General features: G+C 52.0%; 1 protein-coding gene across 11 annotated transcripts; it reads right to left on the minus strand.

The window, feature by feature from the left end:
• Positions 1 to 2,954: 2,954 nt before the first annotated feature.
• Positions 2,955 to 22,636, minus strand: ARNT (aryl hydrocarbon receptor nuclear translocator). 11 transcript variants are annotated; one of them, XM_082298469.1, is made up of 23 exons: positions 22,540 to 22,636; positions 18,068 to 18,179; positions 16,888 to 16,932; positions 16,036 to 16,080; positions 15,104 to 15,148; positions 12,155 to 12,368; positions 11,725 to 11,938; positions 11,573 to 11,638; positions 11,344 to 11,443; positions 10,927 to 10,992; positions 10,724 to 10,809; positions 10,268 to 10,344; positions 9,969 to 10,103; positions 9,459 to 9,533; positions 8,495 to 8,646; positions 7,494 to 7,604; positions 7,252 to 7,327; positions 6,701 to 6,824; positions 6,322 to 6,421; positions 5,791 to 5,941; positions 5,410 to 5,569; positions 4,771 to 4,922; positions 2,955 to 4,189 (listed from the first exon to the last, which is right to left on the minus strand). In XM_082298469.1, exons 1-23 carry the CDS (start codon positions 22,562 to 22,564, stop codon positions 4,100 to 4,102), a joined length of 2,421 nt encoding a protein of 806 aa, XP_082154595.1. In that variant the 5' UTR covers positions 22,565 to 22,636; the 3' UTR covers positions 2,955 to 4,099. The 11 variants fall into 11 exon arrangements, with proteins under 11 accessions (XP_082154595.1, XP_082154594.1, XP_082154593.1 ...); XM_082298468.1 differs by having other exon boundaries at positions 4,771 to 4,925; XM_082298467.1 differs by having other exon boundaries at positions 4,771 to 4,925; positions 11,537 to 11,638.
• Positions 22,637 to 22,851: the final 215 nt, after the last annotated feature.

Here is a 22,851-nt window from a genome sequence, read left to right on the forward strand (position 1 = left end):
GACGTTCTCCTGTCCCAGGAAGGTTCTCCTGGCCCTGGGTTGTTCTCCTGGCCCTGGAAGGTTCTCCTGGCCCCGGGTCGTTCTCCTGTCCCAGGAAGGTTCTCCTGGCCCCAGGACGTTCTCCTGTCCCTGGGTCGTTCTCCTGGCCCCAGGACTTTCTCCTGTCCCAGGAAGGTTCTCCTGGCCCTGGAAGGTTCTCCTGGCCCTGGGACGTTCTCCTGTCCCAGGATGGTTCTCCTGTCCCAGGAAGGTTCTCCTGGCCCCAGGACTTTCTCCTGGCCCCGGGACATTCTCCTGTCCCTGGAAGGTTCTCCTGGCCCCGGGTCGTTCTCCTGTCCCCGGGACGTTCTCCTGTCCCAGGAAGGTTCTCCTGGCCCCGGGTCGTTCTCCTGTCCCAGGAAGGTTCTCCTGGCCCTGGGACATTCTCCTGTCCCAGGAAGGTTCTCCTGGCCCTGGGTCGTTCTCCTGGCCCCAGGACTTTCTCCTGTCCCAGGAAGGTTCTCCTGGCCCCAGGACATTCTCCTGTCCCAGGAAGGTTCTCCTGGCCCTGGGTCGTTCTCCTGTCCCAGGATGGTTCTCCTGTCCCCGGGACATTCTCCTGTCCCTGCAATGTCCCCCCACCCCATCATCCTTCCCTGGGGACACCCCCCTGCTCCAAGGAGCTCCTCCTGCCCCAGGAGGACCCTCTTGTCCCAGCATCCCACCTTGGGGACATCCTGCTGCCCTGGGGACATTCTCTTGTCCCGGCCTCACACCCTGGGGACGTCCTGCTGCCCTGGGGGACACCCACCTTGTCCCCAAGTCCTCCTCACGGCTGATCCGGGTGGGGCTGAGCAGCCGCTTCCTCCAGGAGCAGCAGGACACGGCAGCTCGGGGACATCGTGTGACAGCAGGAACGGAGGACAAGACCCCACCTCTGTCCCCAATGTCCCCAAGCCGGGGCTGCCTCCCTGTACCCAGTTTGGGGGTCCCAGGCTGGTCCCTGGCCAGGGGAAGGGGGGGGTGGGGGAGAGGGGCCGGACTTGCAGTGACCATCACCTCATCACGTGGCCGGGACAAGGTGGAAGGTGGTGGTGGCACCAGTGGCCTGTCCCAGATGTGCCACACCGGGGACATCACCATCATCATCATCATCATCATCACCATCATCATCATCATCATCTTCCTCCTCCAGCCACGGACCATCCCAAGGAGCAGCAGGGGACAGGGGCGAGGCACGGGGGAGATGGAGCAGCACCAAGGTGGGGGTGTGGCACTGTCACCCCCTCCCCACGGGGGTCCCCAAGAGAGGGGTCACCCCCTCGTGTGACCCAAACCTCAGCAGGGACAGGGGGGGCTGAGTCACCCCCGGAATCATCGCCCGGAGCACGAGGCTCTGACGTGGCCGTGAGTGACCGGCAACCGAGGGGCCAACGGGAGGGGGCAGGGGGGAATGGGGGAGTTACGAGGGTTTTGGGGGGCAAAATGGGGGGAGGGGGGGAATGGAGGGGATGGATGGGGCTGGGGGGGTCAAATTAGGGGGAGGGGGCTTGGAGGGGGCAAAAGCAGAAGGATGAGGGTTGGGGGGTTGAAGTGGGGGAAGGGGATGTGGGGGACAAAGCAGGGAGGGAATGGGAGTTTGGGGGGCCAGAAGGGGGAGGGGGTGGGGATTTGGGGACATTCCTGCAAGCTGGGGGAGAGAAAGAGGCAGAAATGAGACAAAGCTTGGGAAAGAAAAAAAAGGGAAAATCTCTGGTTGGAAAATCTCTGCTGGGCTGAATCAACTGGGCTGGACACACGCGAGGTGTAGGGTAAAATTCCTCCCCCCCCTCCCGGATGAACACCGGAGTTCCCAAAAAAGGGGGAAGGCCTGTCCCTGTCCCAAAAAAAGGGGGAAGGCCTGTCCTTGTCCCAAAAAAAGGGGGAAGGCCTGTCCCTGTCCCCAAAAAAGGGGGAAGGCCTGTCCCTGTCCCAAAAAAAGGGGGAAGGCCTGTCCTTGTCCCCAAAAAAGGGGGAAGGCCTGTCCCTGTCCCCAAAAAAAGGGGGAAGGCCTGTCCCTGTCCCCAAAAAAAGGGGGAAGGCCTGTCCCTGTCCCCAAAAAAAGGGGGAAGGCCTGTCCCTGTCCCCCCCCCGCAGCAGCCCCTGGGGATCAGCCCCTCCTCATCCTTCCCCAACAGATTTGGCTGCTCCAGCTCGATTCCTTGTCCCAGGAGCTGGAAAATTTGGGGGGAGAAGGGGGGCGTTTTTTGCCTGTAAGGGCTCAGGGAAATGGGAATTTTCCTCCTCTTTTAAGAGGGGAAGGGCCCAGGATGTGAGGATGGGATGCTGGGGAGGAGGTTATTGCTGGGGACAGACTTCCCTGGATAACAACATCTCCGAATGGGATGTTCCCACTCACATCCGTAGAGAAATTTGGAATAAAATTTCAACCGAAACAAAGCCCAAACCTTCAAAATCTTCATTTTTCCAGAGGGTAAAAAAAAAAAAAAAAAAAAAAAAAAAAAAAAAAAAAAAAAGCTTCCTGCTCTCCACTTCCAAGAGGAATCTCTCTGGGCTGGTGACACAAAAGGTTTTAAAGCTTCCTACGGGGGTGTTCCTCAGGAATCACAGCTCTGGAATCAGCTCTTGGAAAGGGGTGGGGGGGTCTCCTCTGTTCTTGTCCCCAAGCAGCAGAGAGAACACTCACAACCAGCCTGGGGGTCCCCAGAGCCCCCCCCCCAGCATGCAGGGAAAAGGAGGAAACACCCAAATTCCATTCAAAACAAAAGCAGGCTTCCAGGAAAACTTGGGATTCTTCCCCAGCTGCCGTTGTGCCAAGTTTCCTTCCAAGTCCAGCTCTGCAATTAATTTTCCTGTTGGAATTGAAGCAAGAGGGAAATCAAACAGTTCTTCCAGCCCCCCTGAGGAGAGCAGGGTTAGCCACAAGTTGGTTTTTTGGTTTTTTTTTTCCATGGAAAAAGCCAGCAGATTCCAAATCAAGGTTTAAAAATTAAAAATTTTATATATATATATATATATTTAAAAAAACAACAAAAAAAAATCATTCTGTTCCCTACTTTTCCAGCTCTCCTCTTACAGTTTGTGATTTGGCAACAGGATCATCCCATGGCAGGAATTTTTCTTTAAGGAGACGGTGAGCGAGCAAACGTCGTGAAAACACAAAGTTCCTCAGCAATTCCCTGATCAAATCCAGGGATTCTCCTACATCCAGCTCCAAAATGAAGACAAGGAACTCATCCACACGTGGTAAAATTCCATGGACAGCTTGGTGCAGGTTTTATCCCGAAAGAAAAACCCAACCAAAGCCCCTGTTGAAACATCAAATTGTGGCAGCGTAGAAACCATCAGCTGGAAAATTGATGCGTCCAGAAGAAAGCTACATGGGGTAATAATTATTTTATGGCTCGTTAATTATCCTGGGGTGATGGGGGTGGGGGGTTATGGGTCACACTGACTTCATTGCACAGTTCACAGGAGAGAGGAGATTCCAAACAAACACGGGAATCTCGGCACGGAGCACCCTGGACTGGAGACGCTGTTAAGAACCCTCCAAAACCAGCCAAAAATTCCTCCCAAAAGGAGGAAATCACTGGCTTAGGACAGGGATTCTTACTCAAGCATCCTCCAGGATTTGTGTTTACAGGGACAACACTCGGAAGAGTTTTTCTTCCAGCATTGAAAAATTCCAATCGTTTGTGTTTTATAGAAAAAAAAAAAAAAAAAAAAAGTCACGGCAGAGAATGAAATAAAAAAAAAAAAACCAGTCCAAGCCACCTTAAAAGTTTACAAAGTGCTGTCTGTGATCCAGACAGGAATCCTTCCCAAAGAAATCCGCTTAGGAGAAGCTCTGGGAACACGCTGGGGGGACCTTTGGCCTCGTGGCACTCAAGTCCTGAAGCTTCCAGAACAATCCCACGTGGAGGAGGTGTCCCAACCACCTCCCTCCTGCACGGCCAATCCCTCCTCGGAGCTCTGCTTCCAGAAGATGGGAAGTTGTTTTAGACAGTTCCTTGAGAAAAAAAGACTCAGCTGTTGTCCTTTACACGTGGATAACGTAGAGAGCTTGATGTTGGTGGTGGTTTTTTTTTTTTTTTTTTCCCCTCCCCCCCTAAGGCTTGTTTTATTCGGAAAAAGAAGGGAATATATTCAACTCCGGGAATTCTTCGTTGTTGTAGTTGGGCCCTTGGTCCCCCAGCATGGTCAGCATGTCCTGTGAGGATACAAGGAGAGAGTTAGGATCCACACTGGAATTGCAAATATCCAACAGCCTCAAGGTGTGCCGGGGAGGTTTCGATTGGAAATGAGGCAGTGGGGAGGAGGGGAATGGTTGGATTTGATCTCAGGAGGCTTTTCCAGCCTCAGCAATTCCATGATTCCATGATCCTGGTGGCAGTTTGGTCACAGGTTTGCTGGAATACTGTGGATCAAACTGGTTCCTTTCCCCTCTCAATTTGCCTGTGTCCAAGGCAAATTTAAGGAGAGCAGCAAATTGCAGCCATAATCAGCAACTGCTGGGAAAGCTGGAGCAAAATGATTATGAATTCCCAGGAATTATCTGAATTTCATTGGACTGTGGCTTTTCCTTTTTTTTTAATTAATTAGCAAGGTTAATCCAACTGGAATTTCACACTGATCCCTCAACAGACCAAGACAACAAAGCCAGTCCTGCCCTCTCTAGGTTATCCAGGAGTTTGGGACCTCCCCAGTTGATTTGAACCAAAGGGACAAACTCCGGCTGCTTCAAAACCAGTGAATCCCACTGCATTGGGAGGTTAAAAAGCCCCATCTTACTGGGAAGACCTCAGGCTGGCTGGGCTGGGGCTGCTGCACGTGCTGCTCCCCGGATGCCGGGCCGTGGTGCTGTCCTTGCCACTGAGGCCACATTCCCACGGCGTCGGCGGCGCGGGGCTGGAACGGGGCCGGGGTCTGCGCCGCCTCCGTGGCTGCTGGACACAGAACACAGGCAGTGAGTGAATCATCCCTCCTTTGGGAATGTGGCTTCTCCAATGTTCTAATGGGATTGGGAAGGGCAGCACGTTGTGACAGGATGGGGTGGCCCCTCCAGGAATTCCTGCCACAGGAATTCAGGTGTTTGCTGGGGGATAGAATAAAGGGATTCCCAGAGGGGTTGGTTTGTCCCAGGCAGCGTTAAAATGGTTGAAAATTCATCTGCTGGGATGAGACCAGATTATCCCGAGCTGGAAGGGATCCACAAGGACCACCGAGTGCAGCTCTGTGGTTGGAGGACGATTGAAGGCGATCGCTGTCAGTCAAAGCAGGGACTCAGCTTTGCTCCCCCACATTTAGGCACTCCCAAAATCCACAAAAAATAGTGGAGAGCACACATCCCACCACAGCTGGATGCTCCCAGTTTTTCTCCCTCAGGGCTTTTTTTTTTTTTGCTCCCACCCTCCTCCAAGCCACACTCACTGAAACCTGTGCCACGGCTGGCCAGGGCCGGGTACGGCGCCGTGGTGGGAGACGCCGTCGATCCCGGCGCTGTCATGGAGCTGAAGGAGGACGGGGTGCCCTGGAATGTGCCCATGCCAAAGGAAGGAGGGCGGGTCTTCACCGTCTGAGATGCCACTTGCTGTAAGAGAGGAACAACACGGGAGAGGAAGAGGAGGGATGGATTCACCCCCGACCCTCAGCTCAGCGAGGAGTTGCCGGATTAGCCCCGAAGGAGGAAGCACACGGACACACGCACAGCGCCGGAGAGTGGAAGCAGGATGATTCTCCCCATGGAGAGCAGGGTCTGGAAGGCAGCGGGGACGTGGGGCCTGCACCTACTGAGGGTTTGGGCTGTGCTACCTGGGGTGTGAACACCGGCCGTGTCCCTGGAGCCCAGGTGGTCCCGCTGACCTGAGCTGGGGTGGAGTGGCGGGAGATCTGCGATAAGATCCGGCCGGCGGGCAAGGGCTGCTGCTGGATGATGTTCACTGGAGGGACCATGCTGCTGCTCCTGGAAGAGAAGAGGAGTCTGAGGCCACTCACGGGAAGAAGAGGCACCAAAGCAATCTGCTGAAGTTATTGGTGGAGGGAAACGAGCCCGAAAATTGGGGTAACTCTGCCCATCTGGGAAGGGTGGAGTGGTCATCCCTGGAGCGTCGCAGGGATGTGTGGATGTGGCGCCTGGGGACAGGGCTGAGCGGTGAACACGGGTTAACAGTGGGACCTGGATGATCTTAGAGGGCCCTTCCAACCTAAATGATTCCATGATTCTATACAGGCAACAACTGAGAGGAGCTGCTGGGGCTGCGGGCACCCAGATCCTGGGCAGGGCTTTTCCCAGCAAGGGAAAGAGAGGGGATGGGGGCAGGAGCTGGGCAGGTGAGGCCTCACCTGAAGTTCTCAGCGGGCCGTGCAGCAGTGAAGGTGTTTCCCTGGGCAAAGAGGGGTGGGTTGGCCGGCACGGTGCTGGCAGGGATGGCTTTGCTCTGATCTGCGGAGAGAGCACGAGTCATTTTTGGGCTGGGACATCAACAGGGACAGAGAACCAGTTGGAAAAGACGTTGTCTGTGTGAAGGAAGACTCCTTCTCCAGACACAGACTCCAGATGATTTTGTTAAATCCCGTTTAATTTGATTTCCTCTCCATTTTCTACTAAACTCGTACGGAGGTTTCTCTGGGCTCAGGGGAGCAGGGAGAAATGCTCCGCAGGGACAAGCAGGAAGGATGTGAGCAGGATAGGTGGAAGAACAGACCTGTCCTGCTGACCCACCTGTGCTGATGGTGGGGAAGATCTCCCCAAAGCGTGGGTCCCGCTCCTGGCTGAAGAGGCTCTCGGCCTTCTCCAGGGGTTTGCTGTGCTCGGGGCCGGCAGCGCTCACGGGCTGGACGGGCACCTGGCAGAGGGGACACGGCAGAGCTGCTCACACCTCGGCACAGAGGAACTGAGCACCCAGAGCAGCTGAGGGCCCGGCTGCTCCCGGGATTCTGGCGTGCTTTTTTGGGATAGAGGGATCGTTTAGGATGCCCCATCGCATCCCTGGAAGTGTCCAAGGTCAGGTTGGACAGGGCCTGGAGCAAGGTGGGCTGGTGGAAGGTGTGCCTGCTGGTGGCAGGGGGTGGAGCTGGATGGGCTTTAAGGTTCCTTCCCACCCAAATTATTTCACGGTCCTATGATTCCACAGGATAAAAACTGGAATCGAGCGACTCCCGAGGCAGAAACACCTTCCCCTCAAACCCCACCTCATCCTGGTACCAACCACCACCTTTAAACCCCCAGCAAAAAAGGTGACTTAAACAGAGCCCAAATCCCTCTGGACTCACCTGTGAGTGCTCGTAGCCAGCCAAGCTCTCCCTTCCTGGGCCCACTTCCAGCTCTGCCTGGGGTGGCTGCTGCTGCCTGAAATAGAAAGTGTCTGTAACAGGAGAACACGGGCTGCCAAAGAGAATTCCCAAGGGAATACGCCAGGGATTCGCCAGCCTCGAGCTCCTGGCTGCAGAGAGGGGAATTTGGGGGTGAACAGTGTGTGAGGGGAAGGGGGAAAAGGAGCTGAGCTCCTGCTGACCTTGAGGGCAGTGGGGCCGTGCCCATGTCCAGGGGAAGGCTGACGCTCTGCCCCAGCTGAGGCCTTGGCATGGAGTTTGCCAGGGCGGGCCGGGACTCCTGGCTCGAGTTCCTTTAAAGCAAAGACAGAAAAAAGAGATTTTAAGAAGTCCCAACTTGGAAGCAAAGCTGGGTCTTGTGTGTAGCAGGGACAAGATGCAAAACCCCGTTGGAGTGAAGGATCTTTCCAGTCCATTTCATTGAATAGGAATAGGATGCTCCAGGTGTGGGGGTTGTGCTTCCCTCCTCCATACTCAAAGCACCTCAAACACAAGCAGACAGACAGTGCTGCTCTGCTCTGAACTCCCACAGGGGTTTTTAGGAGGTGGATTGTGGATGTTGGAATGGCTGCGTGCAGAACGAAGGAGTTCAAAGAGAGAGAGCTCTGACATGGGGCAGGAAGTCAGGCCTGCAGCAGATTTCAGCTCTGCAGGGAAGAAGTGTTGCTTTGCCTCATGGCAAAAAAAACCAAAAACAACCCTGGATTTCCCTTTCCCAGGAAATCCAGCCTTCTGTTTGCCTGCTGGAGCTGCCCCTGCCAAGCCTGCAGCTCTAGATCACACACAGGCACAACGCCTTGGTCCTTGCTGCTCTTGTGCAAGGGGTGTGCAGCTCCCTCATGGGAAGAGAGAGCAGCTCTGACCATTCCCAAAGATGGGACCTCCTGGGCTGTCCCAAGAATCCAAGAGCTGCATTCTGAGGCAGATTTCACTCCTTTCAGGCACTGCTGGAGCTGGATTTTTGGCAGCTTGTTAAGCCACACAAGGAGACAGCCAAAGGCATTACAATTCCTGCACTTTGTAGTCCTCCAGTGCCAGGCACAGCCCAGCAGGGAATGGGAGCTGGAGGGACTCAGGAACTTCTCCAGGGTTGTGCAAATTGTTGGGAAGCTCCTGAGGGGGGAGAGGTTGAGGCTCCCTGGTTCTGGGTGATTCTGGGCTGAGCCTTTCTCCAGGTACTCACTTGACGTTGGTGTTGGTGCAGATGATGTACTCGATCTCGTCCGAGTAGGGGTTCTGGAAGGTGAACGAGCTGGTTCTCATCCACAGCCATTCCCGGTTTTTGGATCGGAAGCGGAACATGACTGACAGAACCTGGCCTTTTAACTTCACCACCTCAAAAATAAAAAAATAAAAAAAAGACACCGCAATTCTATCAGTAGCACCTGATCAAAGGTGGGGAAGAGCAAACCTGAGCACGAAGTTTCCTCCCTCCCCTGCCCCAGCCCCCTGCGATGGCCCTTTGCCTCAAACCTGGACCGCCACATCTCCGTGTTCCCAAACCAAATGGCACTATTCCCTTAGGACAGCTTGATTCCTAAAGGATACAGAAGGGGAACCTAAAAATCCCCTTTTTGGCTTCACTTCTCTTATCTCTTTGCACTGGTGAGATGTTATGAAAAAGCCTCCAAGAAATGAAACACATGCTGTCGCTTCCCATTCCAACGGTTTGGAGCAATGGATATGAGCAGCTGGAGTTTTTGGAGTCATGAAAGCACAGGGGCAGCCTTACCTGCCCTGCCACCAGTCCAAGGCCCTCAGAAATAACAGAAACGACAACAGGGCAAGAAAACCACCTCCACTGCGGGTTCTGCAGCACTGGGCTGGGCCCTAGAGATGAACCAGGGTTTCAGCCAGGCACTTGGGAGCCACATCCCTGGCCCTAAAAGCCGACTGGACCAGCAGCCAGAGCTGGAGTTAAGACTGGATTCAGGAGTAAAGACATCAGAAGCTTCTGTTTTCATTTTGCATTTCATGGTACGACTAAATCTGCAACTGTTTGCACAGGAGGATTATCTAAGGTTTGGTTTTCCTCTTGGTTTTCCAGTCAATTCCGTTGCTTTGCAAGCACCAAGACGTTCCAGTCTCGGAATGAACTCCAACCTGAATTGCACCCTGCATGCAAAGGGCAGCTACGATGTTTTTACCTGTTGAAAACTGTCCCGTAAAAGCTGCTGGTCTTCTGGATGGCAGAAATCCACGATGTCTTTCCCCAAAAGTTCCTATTTTACAAGGAATTGTGAGAGAGATCGAGTCAGTTCATCTGGAGGGCAGATTCCATAATGAATCCCTCTTTGGACAGGTAGTTCCTGCTCCTTCTCCCCAAATCCCCGTTACACAACCCAAGCACAAGAGCTGGTGTGCTGTTTTTTAAAAGAAAAGCACAACAGCTGTTGATTAACGTTTGATCTTTAACTCAATTTGAGGCAAAAATGCCTTTAATTGACATTTGACACAATCCAGAGACACCCAGCCTTTCCCATGATCAAAGGACTTGGAAAAACACATGGAAAAGCAACCAGTGGAGAAGAAACACATGTCTGGGTTAAGCTCTGAGCATGGTTTATCAGCTCTGTTGGACAAGCAGAGCCACGATGTAGAAAGAAAAGAAGTTTAAAGAGCATTTTATTTTTCTTAAAATAAGGAATGAGGGTTACCTGGGGCTGGTAACCAACGGTGGCCACGCACCGGTGGTCGATGAAGGTGAAAATTCCTTCGGTGTTGTGTCGGGAGATGAATTCTGTGGGCTGGCAGACATTGTTCATGTCTGTGCAGTTGGGAGAGCTGGTCACCTGCCCAGGAGCACAGGGAGAGTCACCAAACCTCGCTGTCCCTGAGCTGCCCCAGCCTTGCAGCCGCATTTGTGGCCGTCGGGGGAACGTTTTTAGACAGAACGGTTGAAATCGGAGGATTCCCAGGACAAGGCAATGTTGGGAAAGAGGAAAAGGGCACTCACCTGGAGCCTGCCAATGGCCACGAGGCAGAACTTGCTGCCCTGGCCGGCGTCGGGGTCATCGTCAGGCAGGGAAACACCTGAGAGGGGAGGGAAAAAATTTCCAGCAAGGTTAGTCCAGGAAAAATGGTTCATTTCAAAGGAAATGGACTTCAAGACATCTCTCCGCCCTGGTTTGCAACTCAATATCCTTCTCCATGAAGGAATTTCATAAATTAAGGTGCCTCCCCCTCCCTTTTTTCACCAGAAGGGTTGGAAATCTGTGAATTTCAGCAAAAGCTGCACATCATTTCAAGATTATTTTTATCCTCTACAGACAGAGATCTCTGCTGCTGCACCTGCAAAAATCAGGTCAATCTTAAAATAAAAATCACAGCTACGTTTGCAAGGAACTTCCTGGCACGTGGCAACTTTGGACCACGTGCTCTTAAACCCAGCCCACCTGAACACAATCGTTACCTGCTGGGGGCCAGGCTTTGATGTAGCCCGTGCAGTGCACGACGACGTAGTGAGGTTCTCCATCCTTGGCAGCACCTAAACCATTCCTTGGGAGAGAGAGAGAGAGAGAAACAGGTTGTGCCACGGTGTGGGGGAAGGCCAGGCAAGGCCTTTGGTGGTTGTTTTTCTGCTGTATGCATTCCTGCTGTTCGTGCATGGTTTACCTGCAGCGATTCCTCATGAAGCTGAGACGATTGACAGCGACCGGATCCACGGAGCTGTTGCCACACCTGCAGCAGGGTTAGAAAGGATTTGATCTTTCTTGATCGGCGTGAAAATAATCTGGATTATTTTAAGAATAAGAGGAATTTCCATCAAGCAAAACCCCTCATTCTGCGGAAGTCAAGGGAGGTGATACTTGGGGTTAAAACTGGGTTGTTACTTTAAAATGGATCTTGTACAACAACAGGGCAAATAAACATCTCAAAAACTTGACTGGAGGGAAAGCTCAGCCATGTTCTACCATGTCTACATCAAAACGAGCCCAAAAAAAAAAGCTGAAATAAAAGCATGGAGGGGCCAGGGTTAGGGAGTAAGGTGAGCTTTAGGCTCAGAGATTTCCCCAAGGAATTCCTTCCTACCTCATTCGGCAGATGAAAGATCTCCGGGAGCCCATGCACATCCTCATGGACTGCTGCCCTTCCTTCTTTACAGTCCCTGTCTTCAAATCGAGGATACGACCTAATAATAAAAAAAAATAAAAAGGAAGAAAAAGGAGATGTTTCTGCACTGGGAATCCTTCCAACAAGACAGGTGTGGCACCAGGTAACGTACTGGGAACTGGCAGGACACGAGTGTCACCAGTGGTACCTTTAGATGCATTCTCAGGGGGGGCTGCAGCATCCTTGGTAGAAAGGCACCAGGGCTTGGTTCCCTCTACAAAGGGAAGGGTTTAATCCGAGTCCTCCGCAGGTTCTCCCACCTGCCAGCCCCTCCTGGCCGAGCTCCCCGGGTCGCTGTACCTGTGAGGGCGTTCTCGGAGGTGGAGAGCTGCTCCCGCAGCTTGCCCACGTCGTCGGGGTGCACCTGCTCGTACAAGGTGCTGCCGAACCACTCGGACTGCGGCTGGTTCAGCACCGGCGTCACCGAGTCGGACACGTAGACCACGCGCCCCGTCTCGCAGGACACGATGAACAGGAAGCCATCAGCTGCCTCCAGGATCAGGTGTTTGAGTTCCTGCATGCACACAGACAGCTCTCAGCTCCACGGTCAAAATACACTCTTGGGTTTTGGATTATTTCACCCCACCCATCGTTTAATTTTCCCCGCTGATTGCTGTAATTCTCATCAAGCGGCATCAGGCCAAGATCAGGAGGCTTCAGGGAGACCTCGCTGTGGCCTTCCAGGACTTTAATAAAAACGGGAAGAGGCACTTTTGATATGGGCAGAGACCTGGTCGGTGAGAAAGGAGGGTTTGTAGGTGCCATCCGTGGAGGTGTTGCCGGTGCCACGCAGGGACTTCATGTGGGACACGGCCATGCGCAGGATGGTCAGCTTGTCCGGCTTGCGGGCCAGGGCGCTGCACGTGGGCACCATGTCCGACAGCTCCGTGATGTAGGCGGTCATCTTGTTCCTCCTCCTCCGCTCGATCTCGCTGTGGTTCTCCCTGCCAAAGGTCGAGGAGGAGAAAAGGAGGAAGGTGAAGTTACCAGGGAGGGGTGGGTGGGAGGCTGGGCCGTGTCCCCCACGTCAGTGACACACAGAGATGCATCGGGGCTGTCAGGATTAGGAGTCAAGCCTCACATGCTGGGCGTGCACAGGGAACGTGGACACGGGGGCAAGGGAGGAGAGGCTACACCTGGACCTTGCTCGAAGTCACAGCGACTCCCTGGAGCTGGGCAAACCTTCCCCATCCACTACAAAGGAATTGCTCCTCTGCTTCCCAAAGCAGGGTCACTTCGCTGCAGGTGACCTCAACACTGTCCATCCGAGGGTGGGTGAGATCCCCTGCACCATCAGACCCACCAGGTCTGCAGCTAAAACTTGGGCACCTGCTCTTCTGGGCAACCTGGGCTAGTGGGAGATGTGGTGATGCCTCTTCCTGGTCTTAAAATCAAAGAGTCATACACGGTTAGAAGGGGAAAAGAGATTTTACCTTGGGATTTATTTCAAGGATCCTTAGGTGCACCACATCCAGGTCATATGCACCCCAATGCACACCACAGTGAACACCCCAAAAGATCTGCTATCGCATTCTAGGTGTTACTAATTAGCAGATCTATCAAAGATTCCTTAATGAGAGGCTCGAGTGAGCTCCCCTCCCCAAGGAGCCTCCTCCTGGATGGTTCTATCTTAGTTTACAGAAGGTGTTCTGGAGAGGACCTTGGGGTCTGGGGCACACTGATCCCTAACTATGAAACCTCTAAAATGTTGAGTCTCTCAGCTTGACCAACAAGTCCAAGAACGTAGGCAAAAAAAGCACTGAGAATACAGAAGTTGTAAAAAAAGGTACAACAGGGGTATAAAAGAAAAAGGCAAAAACTCTTCATGGCATCAGTGGGACTGGATGAGCTCGAAGGCTTCTTCCAACCACAGCCACTGCAGGATTGTGAGTGAGCTCAGGTAGCTGGGTGGCAGCTGGCAGTGCTTTGTCAGCGACACCAGCAGCCCTTTCTGCACTGTCCCAGCAGGTTACACCTCATTTCTGCACAGACCATCAAGGCCAACCAACCTGGGCACACACCAGGACCACGCAACACCAACCTCTCAAGAGGCACTGTAGCCTCCAAGAGGCTCTTGGCACCCCTTTGGCTCACGGGGCACAGCGCCCATCAGTCCCACAGAGCAGATCTTGGTTCTTTTATCCAGGATGTGTAATTTAACTGGGTTCCTAAGGTGGGTTTTCCAAAACAAGAGCTTAAAAGCCAGGTTTCCTATACAGGAAGGATGGATCAGGTGCAAGGAAGCACAGGGTGGGAAGTGAGATGAGGTGGAAGTGTTGGAAGGAGCGAGGACAGGCAGGTGAGTGAACAGGATAAGCACAGAAATGGAGCATTTATCGCTCCGAGGTGTGTGCAGACATTCAGTGACCTCACCTTTGAGTCTGGCAGCTTCTCTAAACTCACAAGCTCAGGTGTGAAAAACAAAGATCTTTCAACTACAAAAGCTACTGGGGCACCAGCAGACATTTCACTTGCCCCACTGTCACTCTGCCATGAGGAAAGGATGGGAGAACTGGGATTGTCTATCCTGGGACAGAAAATCCCAGCATTTTCCAGAGCATAAAGGGGCTCCAAGAGAGCTGGAGAGGGACTTTGGACAAGGGCCTGGAGGGACAGAACAAGGGGGAATGGCTTTCCACTGACACAGGGCAGTCATGTGGGATTTGGGGAAGGAGAAAGTGCTGAGACCCTGGCACTGAGAGAAACTGTGGCTGCCCCTGGATCCCTGGAAGTGTCCAAGGCTGGATTGGATGGGGTTTGGAGAAGCCTGGGACAGTGGAAGCTGTCCCTGCCATGAATGAATGAGCTCTAAGGTCCCTTCCAACCCCAAACCACTCCAGGGTTCTCCGAAATGTTTTTTTATACAAGCTCCTGGGAACAAACCCTTGGAAGGCTTTGCCGTTCCCTGTATTCCCAGGCCTCACCTCTGTGTCTTCCTGATCTCCTCAAATATTTAAGCACAGCTCAGTGCAGTCAGCAAAGGCACTTTGGGGGTCAGGTTTGGGTTTAAAGACAAAACTGCCCAAAACTGGGTTAAGTCTGCAAGGTGGAAAACGAAGGGCAGGCGTGCATGGGTGTTAAGGTTGCTGCACAGGGGCACAGGTGTCCTCAGGGCCCATTCCTGGATTCCTGGTGCAGCATTCCAGGTGACTGTTCTGGTGGTTTCAGGCACATCTCTCATTAATTACTAACAGAAACTCGGGGAGAAAGAATTCAATCCTGTTTCCAGTGACACCACCTTTCCTGGAAGGAAAACACCTGAGCTAAACCACCTTTTCCTGCCCATTCTGAGAGTCCAACAGCATTCCCAGGACACCAAACCTTCCCAGAGGGACAACCTGGAACCTCAAAGCAGGACAAGAGGAACTGTATTTAAGCACAGGTTAGCAAAGCTACAGGTGAAAGCAGGAGGCCAACCCTGTGGCTTCTGGCAAATAAATCCTCTCGTGTATTCCCTAAAAATGTTCTTCCAAGGATGAGATGTGCCTTTCCTCAGTGCCTTTCCTCTCCTAATCCCAATTCCACAGCAATTTCCAGGAGTCTGTTAAATCCTCTGCAGCAGATGAGGGAAGGAGGGGGGTAAAAGAACAAAAAAAAAAAAGAGAGAAGGGATGCCTAGAGAAACATAAAGGAAAGGAAAAACTCTGCTTGTCCATGCTTGAAATCTCCATTCTCCTACCTGGCAAGTCTCTCCTTATCCGCTGAACTCTGCTCATCATCAGACCTAAAAATAAAATTAGCCAGCTAAGCTAAAAATGAAAAAAAAAGTTGAAAGAAATGGAAAAAAAATTAAAAAAATGGAAAAGATGGACTAGGAAACCCAGCCTAGGGACAGGTCTGCTCTGCAGAGGAGCAATTCCATAAGATAAAACAAATCATTAGTTTGCAACATTCCACATTAAATTGGTGCCTGATGTGTTGGAGTTCTAAGACATTTTCTGAGGCTGTGACCTAGTTCTAATTTGCTTCTTTCTAATATTAGAAGTATTCTGCTATTCCTAACATATTTCTGATTTGCTTGACTTCAGAACGACTCGAACCACTTAAAAAAGCTGGAGAATCCCAGCTTGGAATTCCTTTTGGCAGGTAACAGCAGGACAGTGACCCCCCCCAAATCCTGGGGGCAGTTTTGGGTTCCTTGTGGCAAGAGGGACATTGATGGGCTGGAGAGTGTCCAGAGAAGGGAATAGAGCTTCAAACAGCTGTAAAAATACCATGGGCTCAGTCCCAACACTCAGAGGTACTGTCAGACACCAAAAAAAGTGATCAAAGTATTCCCTGTAATGTCCAGAAACCCCTCAATTTGTAGAGCTTCTGGGGAATCCCAACGTGTGCCAAGAAACCCTGGTCAAGGGAAACTTGTACGAAGCAGGAAACTTTTATCTCTGCAAGTTTCTTGAGCAGGAGAAAAGAACTGAGAGTCCAGGAGCTGAAAGGAATGGTGAAAAAGAAGAATGTCATCGTCACACTCAATGAACTGGTCCAAAAACCATCAAGGAATACGTGTGGATGCCTTGGAGCACCTTCAAAGAGAGATGGTTGAACTGCTTGTGAGAAGGGTGCTGAGAAGGTTTTTCAGCACAAAAAGCTTTAAAATCATCCAATTCTTACCTGGCAAATCTCTCTTTATCGTTTGGCATCGGGTCATCATCACATCTAGGAGAAGGGGGAGAGGTTAAAGTGTTTACACTTCCTTTTTTCTCAAAAAAGCACAGAGAAAAGGTGGTTTAATGACTCCCACCACAAAAAAAAAACCCCAAATGCCTGGGGTTAAAAAGACCAACTTGGCTGTGGATGGACAGTGCAGGACAATTCACTGAGCACCCCAAACACTGTGGCTGTGAACTACTGGCATCACCTCCACGAGGTTTTCCATAATCACATTCCAACCAAGGATGGTGGGATCACACTCAATTTAATGCCACACCAAGAAATAGATTGAATTTTGTACTTGGAAGGTAAAGGTAGCCCCAAATCAGGACCTTCATCCAAGGGTTTCTCCAGGTAAATCCTACATTCATCATCCCAAAACCATTCCACGGCCATCCTTAAACACAGGGAATTCCAGTATCACTGGAGTTATTCAATCCTAAACTGGGTAATGGGGCTACAAATAAATGACACAAGATATTCCAACTCTTCTGTGCTCCATATGGATCACGAGGAGATCCTTGCAGCCTCGCCAACTCCTCGGGAATAAGGATGTCTCTGCAACTGAAGCATCCTTACAACAGATGAGCATTAATTAACAATGTCTGAGGCAGTGATAAAAGCCACAGAGATGAAGGAATGTTGCTGACTGGGAGAAAGGGAAGAGTTTAAGGAACTGGAGCAATTCCCTCTGCTTCCAGAGAGGAAAAGCCACAGGAGCAGAAAGATCCTGCTCCAGGGAAAACACACACACACACCCACCCCTCCCTAAACCATAGGACAGAAACTTCTGGATGCCACGTTCTCCCTCACCTGAGGAATTTACTGTTCCCTTCTCCATCATCATCAAAATCGAGCCTGAAAAAGAGGAAAAAAAAGATCATTATTAACCAAGTGGTTTCTCCTTTAAATTACTTTTCTCTCTGTCCCCATGGATGCAGATGATTCCTGAAAGGAAAAATTAAGTCATCCCAATGCAATTAAGTGATCCTAATGTGAAACAACCCACAAAGTTTGGGAAGGGGCTTTTTTTTAGGTGTCTAATCAGGAACAGAGCAAGGAAAAACAGTTCCAAAGGAAGAAAATCCACTTGGAGCATCCACTGCATCCCAACCTTCTGTTCCAAAAGCCTGGATCTCCTAGGAGAACCAGGGACCATCAAGAGCCTCCAAACAGAGCATTCCCAGCTCAAAAGGCTGGATTGTGTGCATTTAAAATAAAAAATTAAAAAAAAAAAAAGAGGAGGGTAAAATCTGGAGTTGTTATGAATTCCTGGAGTTCAAGTTCAGTTTGTGCAGTGTCTGCTCACACAGGACCAAAACCCCACCTCAAGTGGGAGGACAGAGGAAAGACTTTTCACTTTTCCTTTTGGGATGGAAAGCCGTGGATGCAGCAGAGCAGGAGGCGTGGGAGGAGCTGCAGGGGAGTGGGAGCATCAGCAAATGGGGCTGAAGGAAAGAGTTTGAGGGACTGGGAGGAGCACAGGGACAGATTTCAGTTTGCTTGAAAATTACGAGGCGATTTCTCGTGCCAGAAATCTGGGAACAGCCACTCAACTCCCTTTGAATTTACAAAGGCATTTTTAGCAAACAAAAAGCCTCCCACGAGCACATTGTGGCTTCCCCCCCACCCCTCCCAGGGACAGCACAGCTGCAAAGGTTGGAGTAAGGCCCCAAAATCCAGATTTCTCTGTTCCCCCAGGTCTCACTCTCAATCCTTGGTGTGCATTTGCTCCTTCTCTGAGGTGCAAAGCTTTTAATCCCCTCTGAACACGTCACTCAACCCCCTCTTTAAGGGGTGCAGCCGGCACGAAGACACCACCACAAAGGGAAAGGACTGGACAGAGCCCACCTGAAAGAAGGAGGAAACTTCTCCGAAGTGGCCACAGTTCCCCCTCCCGAGGCTGACGGCTCTTTCTGGAGAACAAAACTTCCCCAAAAAGGCCCTTTCCCACAGCCCTTCCCCAGAGAGCACAGCCCCAGCACACACTCACCCAGGCCGTCTCTTGCTGGGCCTCTGAGCGACGGCTCCTCCAGCCTGGGCTGCCGATCCGGAGTTCCCGGAGCCGACGGCTGCACCCAGCGAGGAAACATCGGATGCCATTTCTAAACAGGAGTGGGGGGAAAAAAAAAATAATCAGGGAAATCAAAAAATCAACCAGTATTAAGGTCCAAGCTGCTGAGGTTCAGTGGAATATTCTCCAGTAGAAGCAGTTGTGTGTCAGCAGCTGCTGGGGCTGGATCTGGGGCAGTGTGTGTTTGTGTCCTTTCATCTGCTGCACCGAGGGGCCGTTCCCAGCGCGGAGCACACGCTGCTTCCTCAGCTGGAGAGCTGAGGCTGCCAAATTAAAAGATGTGGTCTCTTTTTTGGAAAGAGGAGGAGCCTTGGTGGGAGCAGGGAAGGGGCTGAGGCTGCACGATGAAGGAGGGAGGAGGAGCAGAGCCGCAAGTTTCCCCGATGACACCAACTTGCAGAGGGTTTGTTTCTCAATCTGAGACAAAGAATGAACCAAAACGCTCCTAAAGCACCTCAAAACCCATCATTGTTCAGCTGATCACTTCTGGTCTTCACCAGTACAGACCAGTGGGCACCACTGGCACCATTACTGGCGTGCCTGTGCTCTTCCACAAGTGCTTGGAGCACCCTGGATGAGTGCGAGGTGTCCCAGCCATGGTCCAGGTGATCTCTCCGGTCCCTTCCACCCCAAACCATCTTGTGATTCCAGGATTCTGTTTTCCTGAATTTTCCCCTGATCCTGGTTGTTCAGGAGCACCAGTAATGGGGTCTGCAGCTAAAAGTGGAACTGTACAATCACCTCCGTGGTGTGCCTGGACCTCACGGCAAACACGCTCCCAAATTGCTGCTATTTCTTCCAAAATTAAACGTATTTTACCACATTAACGTTCCCAGCCTCTCTGCCTGCCTGGTTTGTTTTCCTCCAAGAGCTGGTGTTGCTGAGGAAGCTTTTTCCTTGCCAATCCATAGTATTTCCCAGGGGTGACTACAGTATGGAATAAGCATCCAGCTCGAGGCTTGGCAGCTGAAGGAGCCAACAACAACAACAACCCCAACCAACAGCGGGAGCGAGCACAGCCCATCCAACACCAGCTCCAGCAATGAAACACCAGGGTCCCCTGGAACTCAAAAATACATCTGGAGAACAAAAATTCAGAGGTGGGAACCCTTCTCCATCTTTCTGCTTGACTTTGGATCACCCAGATGCCGCCGTGCCCCGTCCCTTATTCCCAAATGAAGCCCCAAGGTGACATCCAAGGATTTTGTTTAACGAAACCAAGTCTCAAGTGGGAATAAAGCAGGTCAGGAGGGTTCCTCCTTTTCCCCAGCTGTATCTGAACATGGTGGGAACAGAAACAAAGTTCCTGGAGCACAGTGGATAATCCCTTTATGGAGGGGAAGGAATTTCCGCCCTGGGCAGGGGAAGGAAGTGACACGGAGCTGCTCTCCGGACCCAACTCTGACACGGGGCTGAGAGGGCCAGAGGGAACTGCTGCTTCTTCCCAAGCCTTTGGGATTTCCCAGAGGAGTCCAACACAGGGATCAGCATCCCATGAGGAACCTGCTTCCCACTGGGAAACGTTTCCCTCTCGCAGCTCAAGTGGAAGCCCAGGAAAGGCCCTGAGGTTCGGCACCGGGAGCTGGCACCGCTCTGCAGGGAACGTCGGGGTGGCCACGTCCTCTCTGCTACACCCTCCCAAAAACCAGGGACAACACGGGCAGGGAGATGGCATGGGGACAGGTCTGGCTTTTCCACCCTTTGGAATTTCTGGGAATGGCAAAGGAACACAAAGATTCCTCGCAAACGTCCGTGTTCTCCCCAGCCCCATGACACCGAGGCGAGTGGGAATTCCTGGAGCACACGGCGGAGTTTTCACTCCTTAGGACTCCCTGGAAGGAAGGAGGCTGGAGCCAGGCGGGGCAGTGCTGGAGTCACCATTCCTGGAGGTGTCCAGCCACAGAACACAAGCCAAGACTTTAAAAAAAAAAACCCCAAAACACGAACCAAGCTCGAATTCTGATCTCAGCCACCGCGCTGTAAATCCATTACGACTTCACAGCTGCTGGGTTAATCTGGATACAAGCTCATTTCACAGCAGTTTAGCCAGAAAATGGATAAAAATTACATAGTTGAGGCTTTTTTTGGGGCAAGAAGCAGGGCTCCCCAGCTCCCTGTGCACAGGGAGCTGTGGACTCTGGGGACCAACCTGAGGAACCAAACCAGGTGGGTTTCCAACATCCTGGCTGGCTCTGTGTCCCAGCCCTTCCCAGAACCAATCCCTGCTTGCCTACCCCATGTGTTGGATCTAATTAAGGCCAGAAGAGACAGAGCAGAGCAATGTTTGTAACAGAATGTAAATCCCAACCCACCCCTCACAACTGCTCCAGGCTCCCAGCCCTGCTCTCCTGGGAAAGGCTCTTCTGCTGCAACCACTGGCATCCCAACAAGGGGAAAAAAAAAAAAAAAAGGCTCCAAAATAAAATTACAGCAAATATTCCCAGCTGTGATTTACGAGAAGGGGCTGCTGCAGTTTTTAAATACATTTTTATTGTACCAAACTTTCTGCTGCTGAAGCTTTAGCAGGGGGTTATTTGCCAGGCTCACGTTTGGAGTTCAAATCTCACAAGATTTGCTTTAAATGTACCCATTTGTGAACTCCCCAAAAAAATTTGGAGCAGGTTTGGGAGCAGATAAACCAGCCCTTAAAACTACTTTGCATTTCACTCACAACTGTAAGGCTTTGATATTCCTGCTTTTATGGCTTTTTATTTACAAAACATCTCAATTTCTGTGGCTGGGGTCCATTAAATTGATTTTTTTTTTAAGTAAGTAGGAAGTTTTTAGCTTGTTTGAGTTTCCCATGCAATGCCAGCTCAGCACTTTCATCCCCACGGGAACCTTCTCCAAGGAGAAACATAGAAGTTATCTAGAAAACATAGAAAAGAATGTTTCTTCCATTGCTAAGGGGTGGAAACGAAGACATTCTGGGTATTTTGGGACATTACCCAGCATTCACTGGAGCCCTGAAGTCTGGTTTTTAACATCAAGGAAAAGAAGACCCACTCATTATCCCACAATTATCTGTGAGAATTCCTCACGATTTATTTCCCTAATGATCTCCGTGTTTACTGTTTGTGTATTTCCCTCCCGCTGTGTAAAAGCCTTGAGTGAATATCGGTCACTCTGCCCACGATTACAAATATTAAACACAGATGTTGAAAATTCTTTCTCTTTTTCCTTCAGAACTTAAAGCCTTCTTATTACGCAAAAAACCCCACGGAACTCTGGAGGCTCCACTTCCACAAACGCTTGGAAATACAGTTTAAACCCTCGAGTATCTTCCTTCCTCCTAAACTGGATTCTCTGAATCCCCAGTGCGTTTTCTCACCGTTAAAAGCCACAAAACCTTCCTATAACATTAAAATAAAACCTCATCATCCTTCAGCAGTGTCACTGAACGCTCCTGGATAAACCTGAGCGTGTCACCACGACCCTCAAGCCACAGAACACAAGCCAAGACTTTAAAAAAAACCCCCAAAACACGAACCAAGCCCGAATTCTGATCTCAACCACCGCGCTGTAAAATCCATTACGACTTCACAGCTGCTGGGTTAATCTGGATACAAGCTCATTTCACAGCAGTTTAGCCAGAAAATGGATAAAAATTACATAGTTGAGGCTTTTTTTGGGGCAAGAATCAGGGCTCCCAGCTCCCTGTGCACAGGGAGCTGTGGACTCTGGGGACCAACCTGAGGAACCAAAGCCGAGGGCAACATTGTGCTCCAAGCCCTCCCCGCCTTCAGCAGAGCTCACAGAGAGATTTGTGCAAAAACCTTCAAACCACTGCAGCAGTTTTTGTCGGCAATTAAGAAAACCTCAGCGAAACACAGCTGAAAAAGGGGCGAAAACCGACAGAAGGAAAACAAACCCGAACGAGCGACGATGGAAACCCAGCCCAGGGACACCCCCAGCTCCAGGGGCCCCATGTCCCCTCGAACCATCGGCTCTCCAGGCACAACCAGGACCCCAAATCCAGGTAACACAGCCCTGACTCTTCAAGAGTGCCCCCATCCCAATATCTCATTTCCCTCCTTCACAGGGCCCCCACCAGCGCTGCCCCTCGGCCCCTCACACCCCTGTCAAGGCCCCTCACGCCCCTCCAGGGCTCCTTCAGCCCCTCCCAGGGTGCTCCAGTCTTTCAGGGGTCCCTCAGGGTCCCTCTCAGAGCGGCCCCCGCTCCTGAGGATCGCCCGCAGACTTCCAGGCCCCCTGAGGCCCCCTGAGTCCTTCCTCAGCCCCCCGCCTCACCCCGCAGAGTCCCCCCTCTGCCCGCCCTCACCCCTCAGCTGCCCTCACAACCCCACGCACCCCCCTCAGCCCCCCCCGAGCTCCTCGTGGCCCCTCGGGCCGCTCCTTAGCCCCGCTAATGCCCCTGAGGCCGGGCTCACCCGCGCTGGCGGCGGTGGCGGCCATGGCGGGGGTCCCGGGCCGCCCCCTCCTCGCTCCGCTCCGCCGATTCAAGATGGCGGCGCAGGAAAACCTCCGCCGGCCTCACAGCCCCGCCGGCAGGGGGGCGGGGCCAGCGCCAAAGCCGGGCTCCTATTGGTTCAACCGGGGGGCGGGGGGAGGGAAAAGGGCAGAAGCAGCGCTGCTATTGGTCCAAACTGAGGGCTGGGGGCGGGGACAAGCGGAGGGCACGGTCAGGGGGGCGGAGCCAAGGCGGCATTGCCCCGCCCCCACGGTGGGAGGGGCGGGGCTTA

This window comes from Coloeus monedula, assembly GCF_965178545.1.
Source record: "Coloeus monedula genome assembly, chromosome: 29".
NCBI classification, from domain to species: Eukaryota; Metazoa; Chordata; class Aves; order Passeriformes; family Corvidae; genus Coloeus; species Coloeus monedula.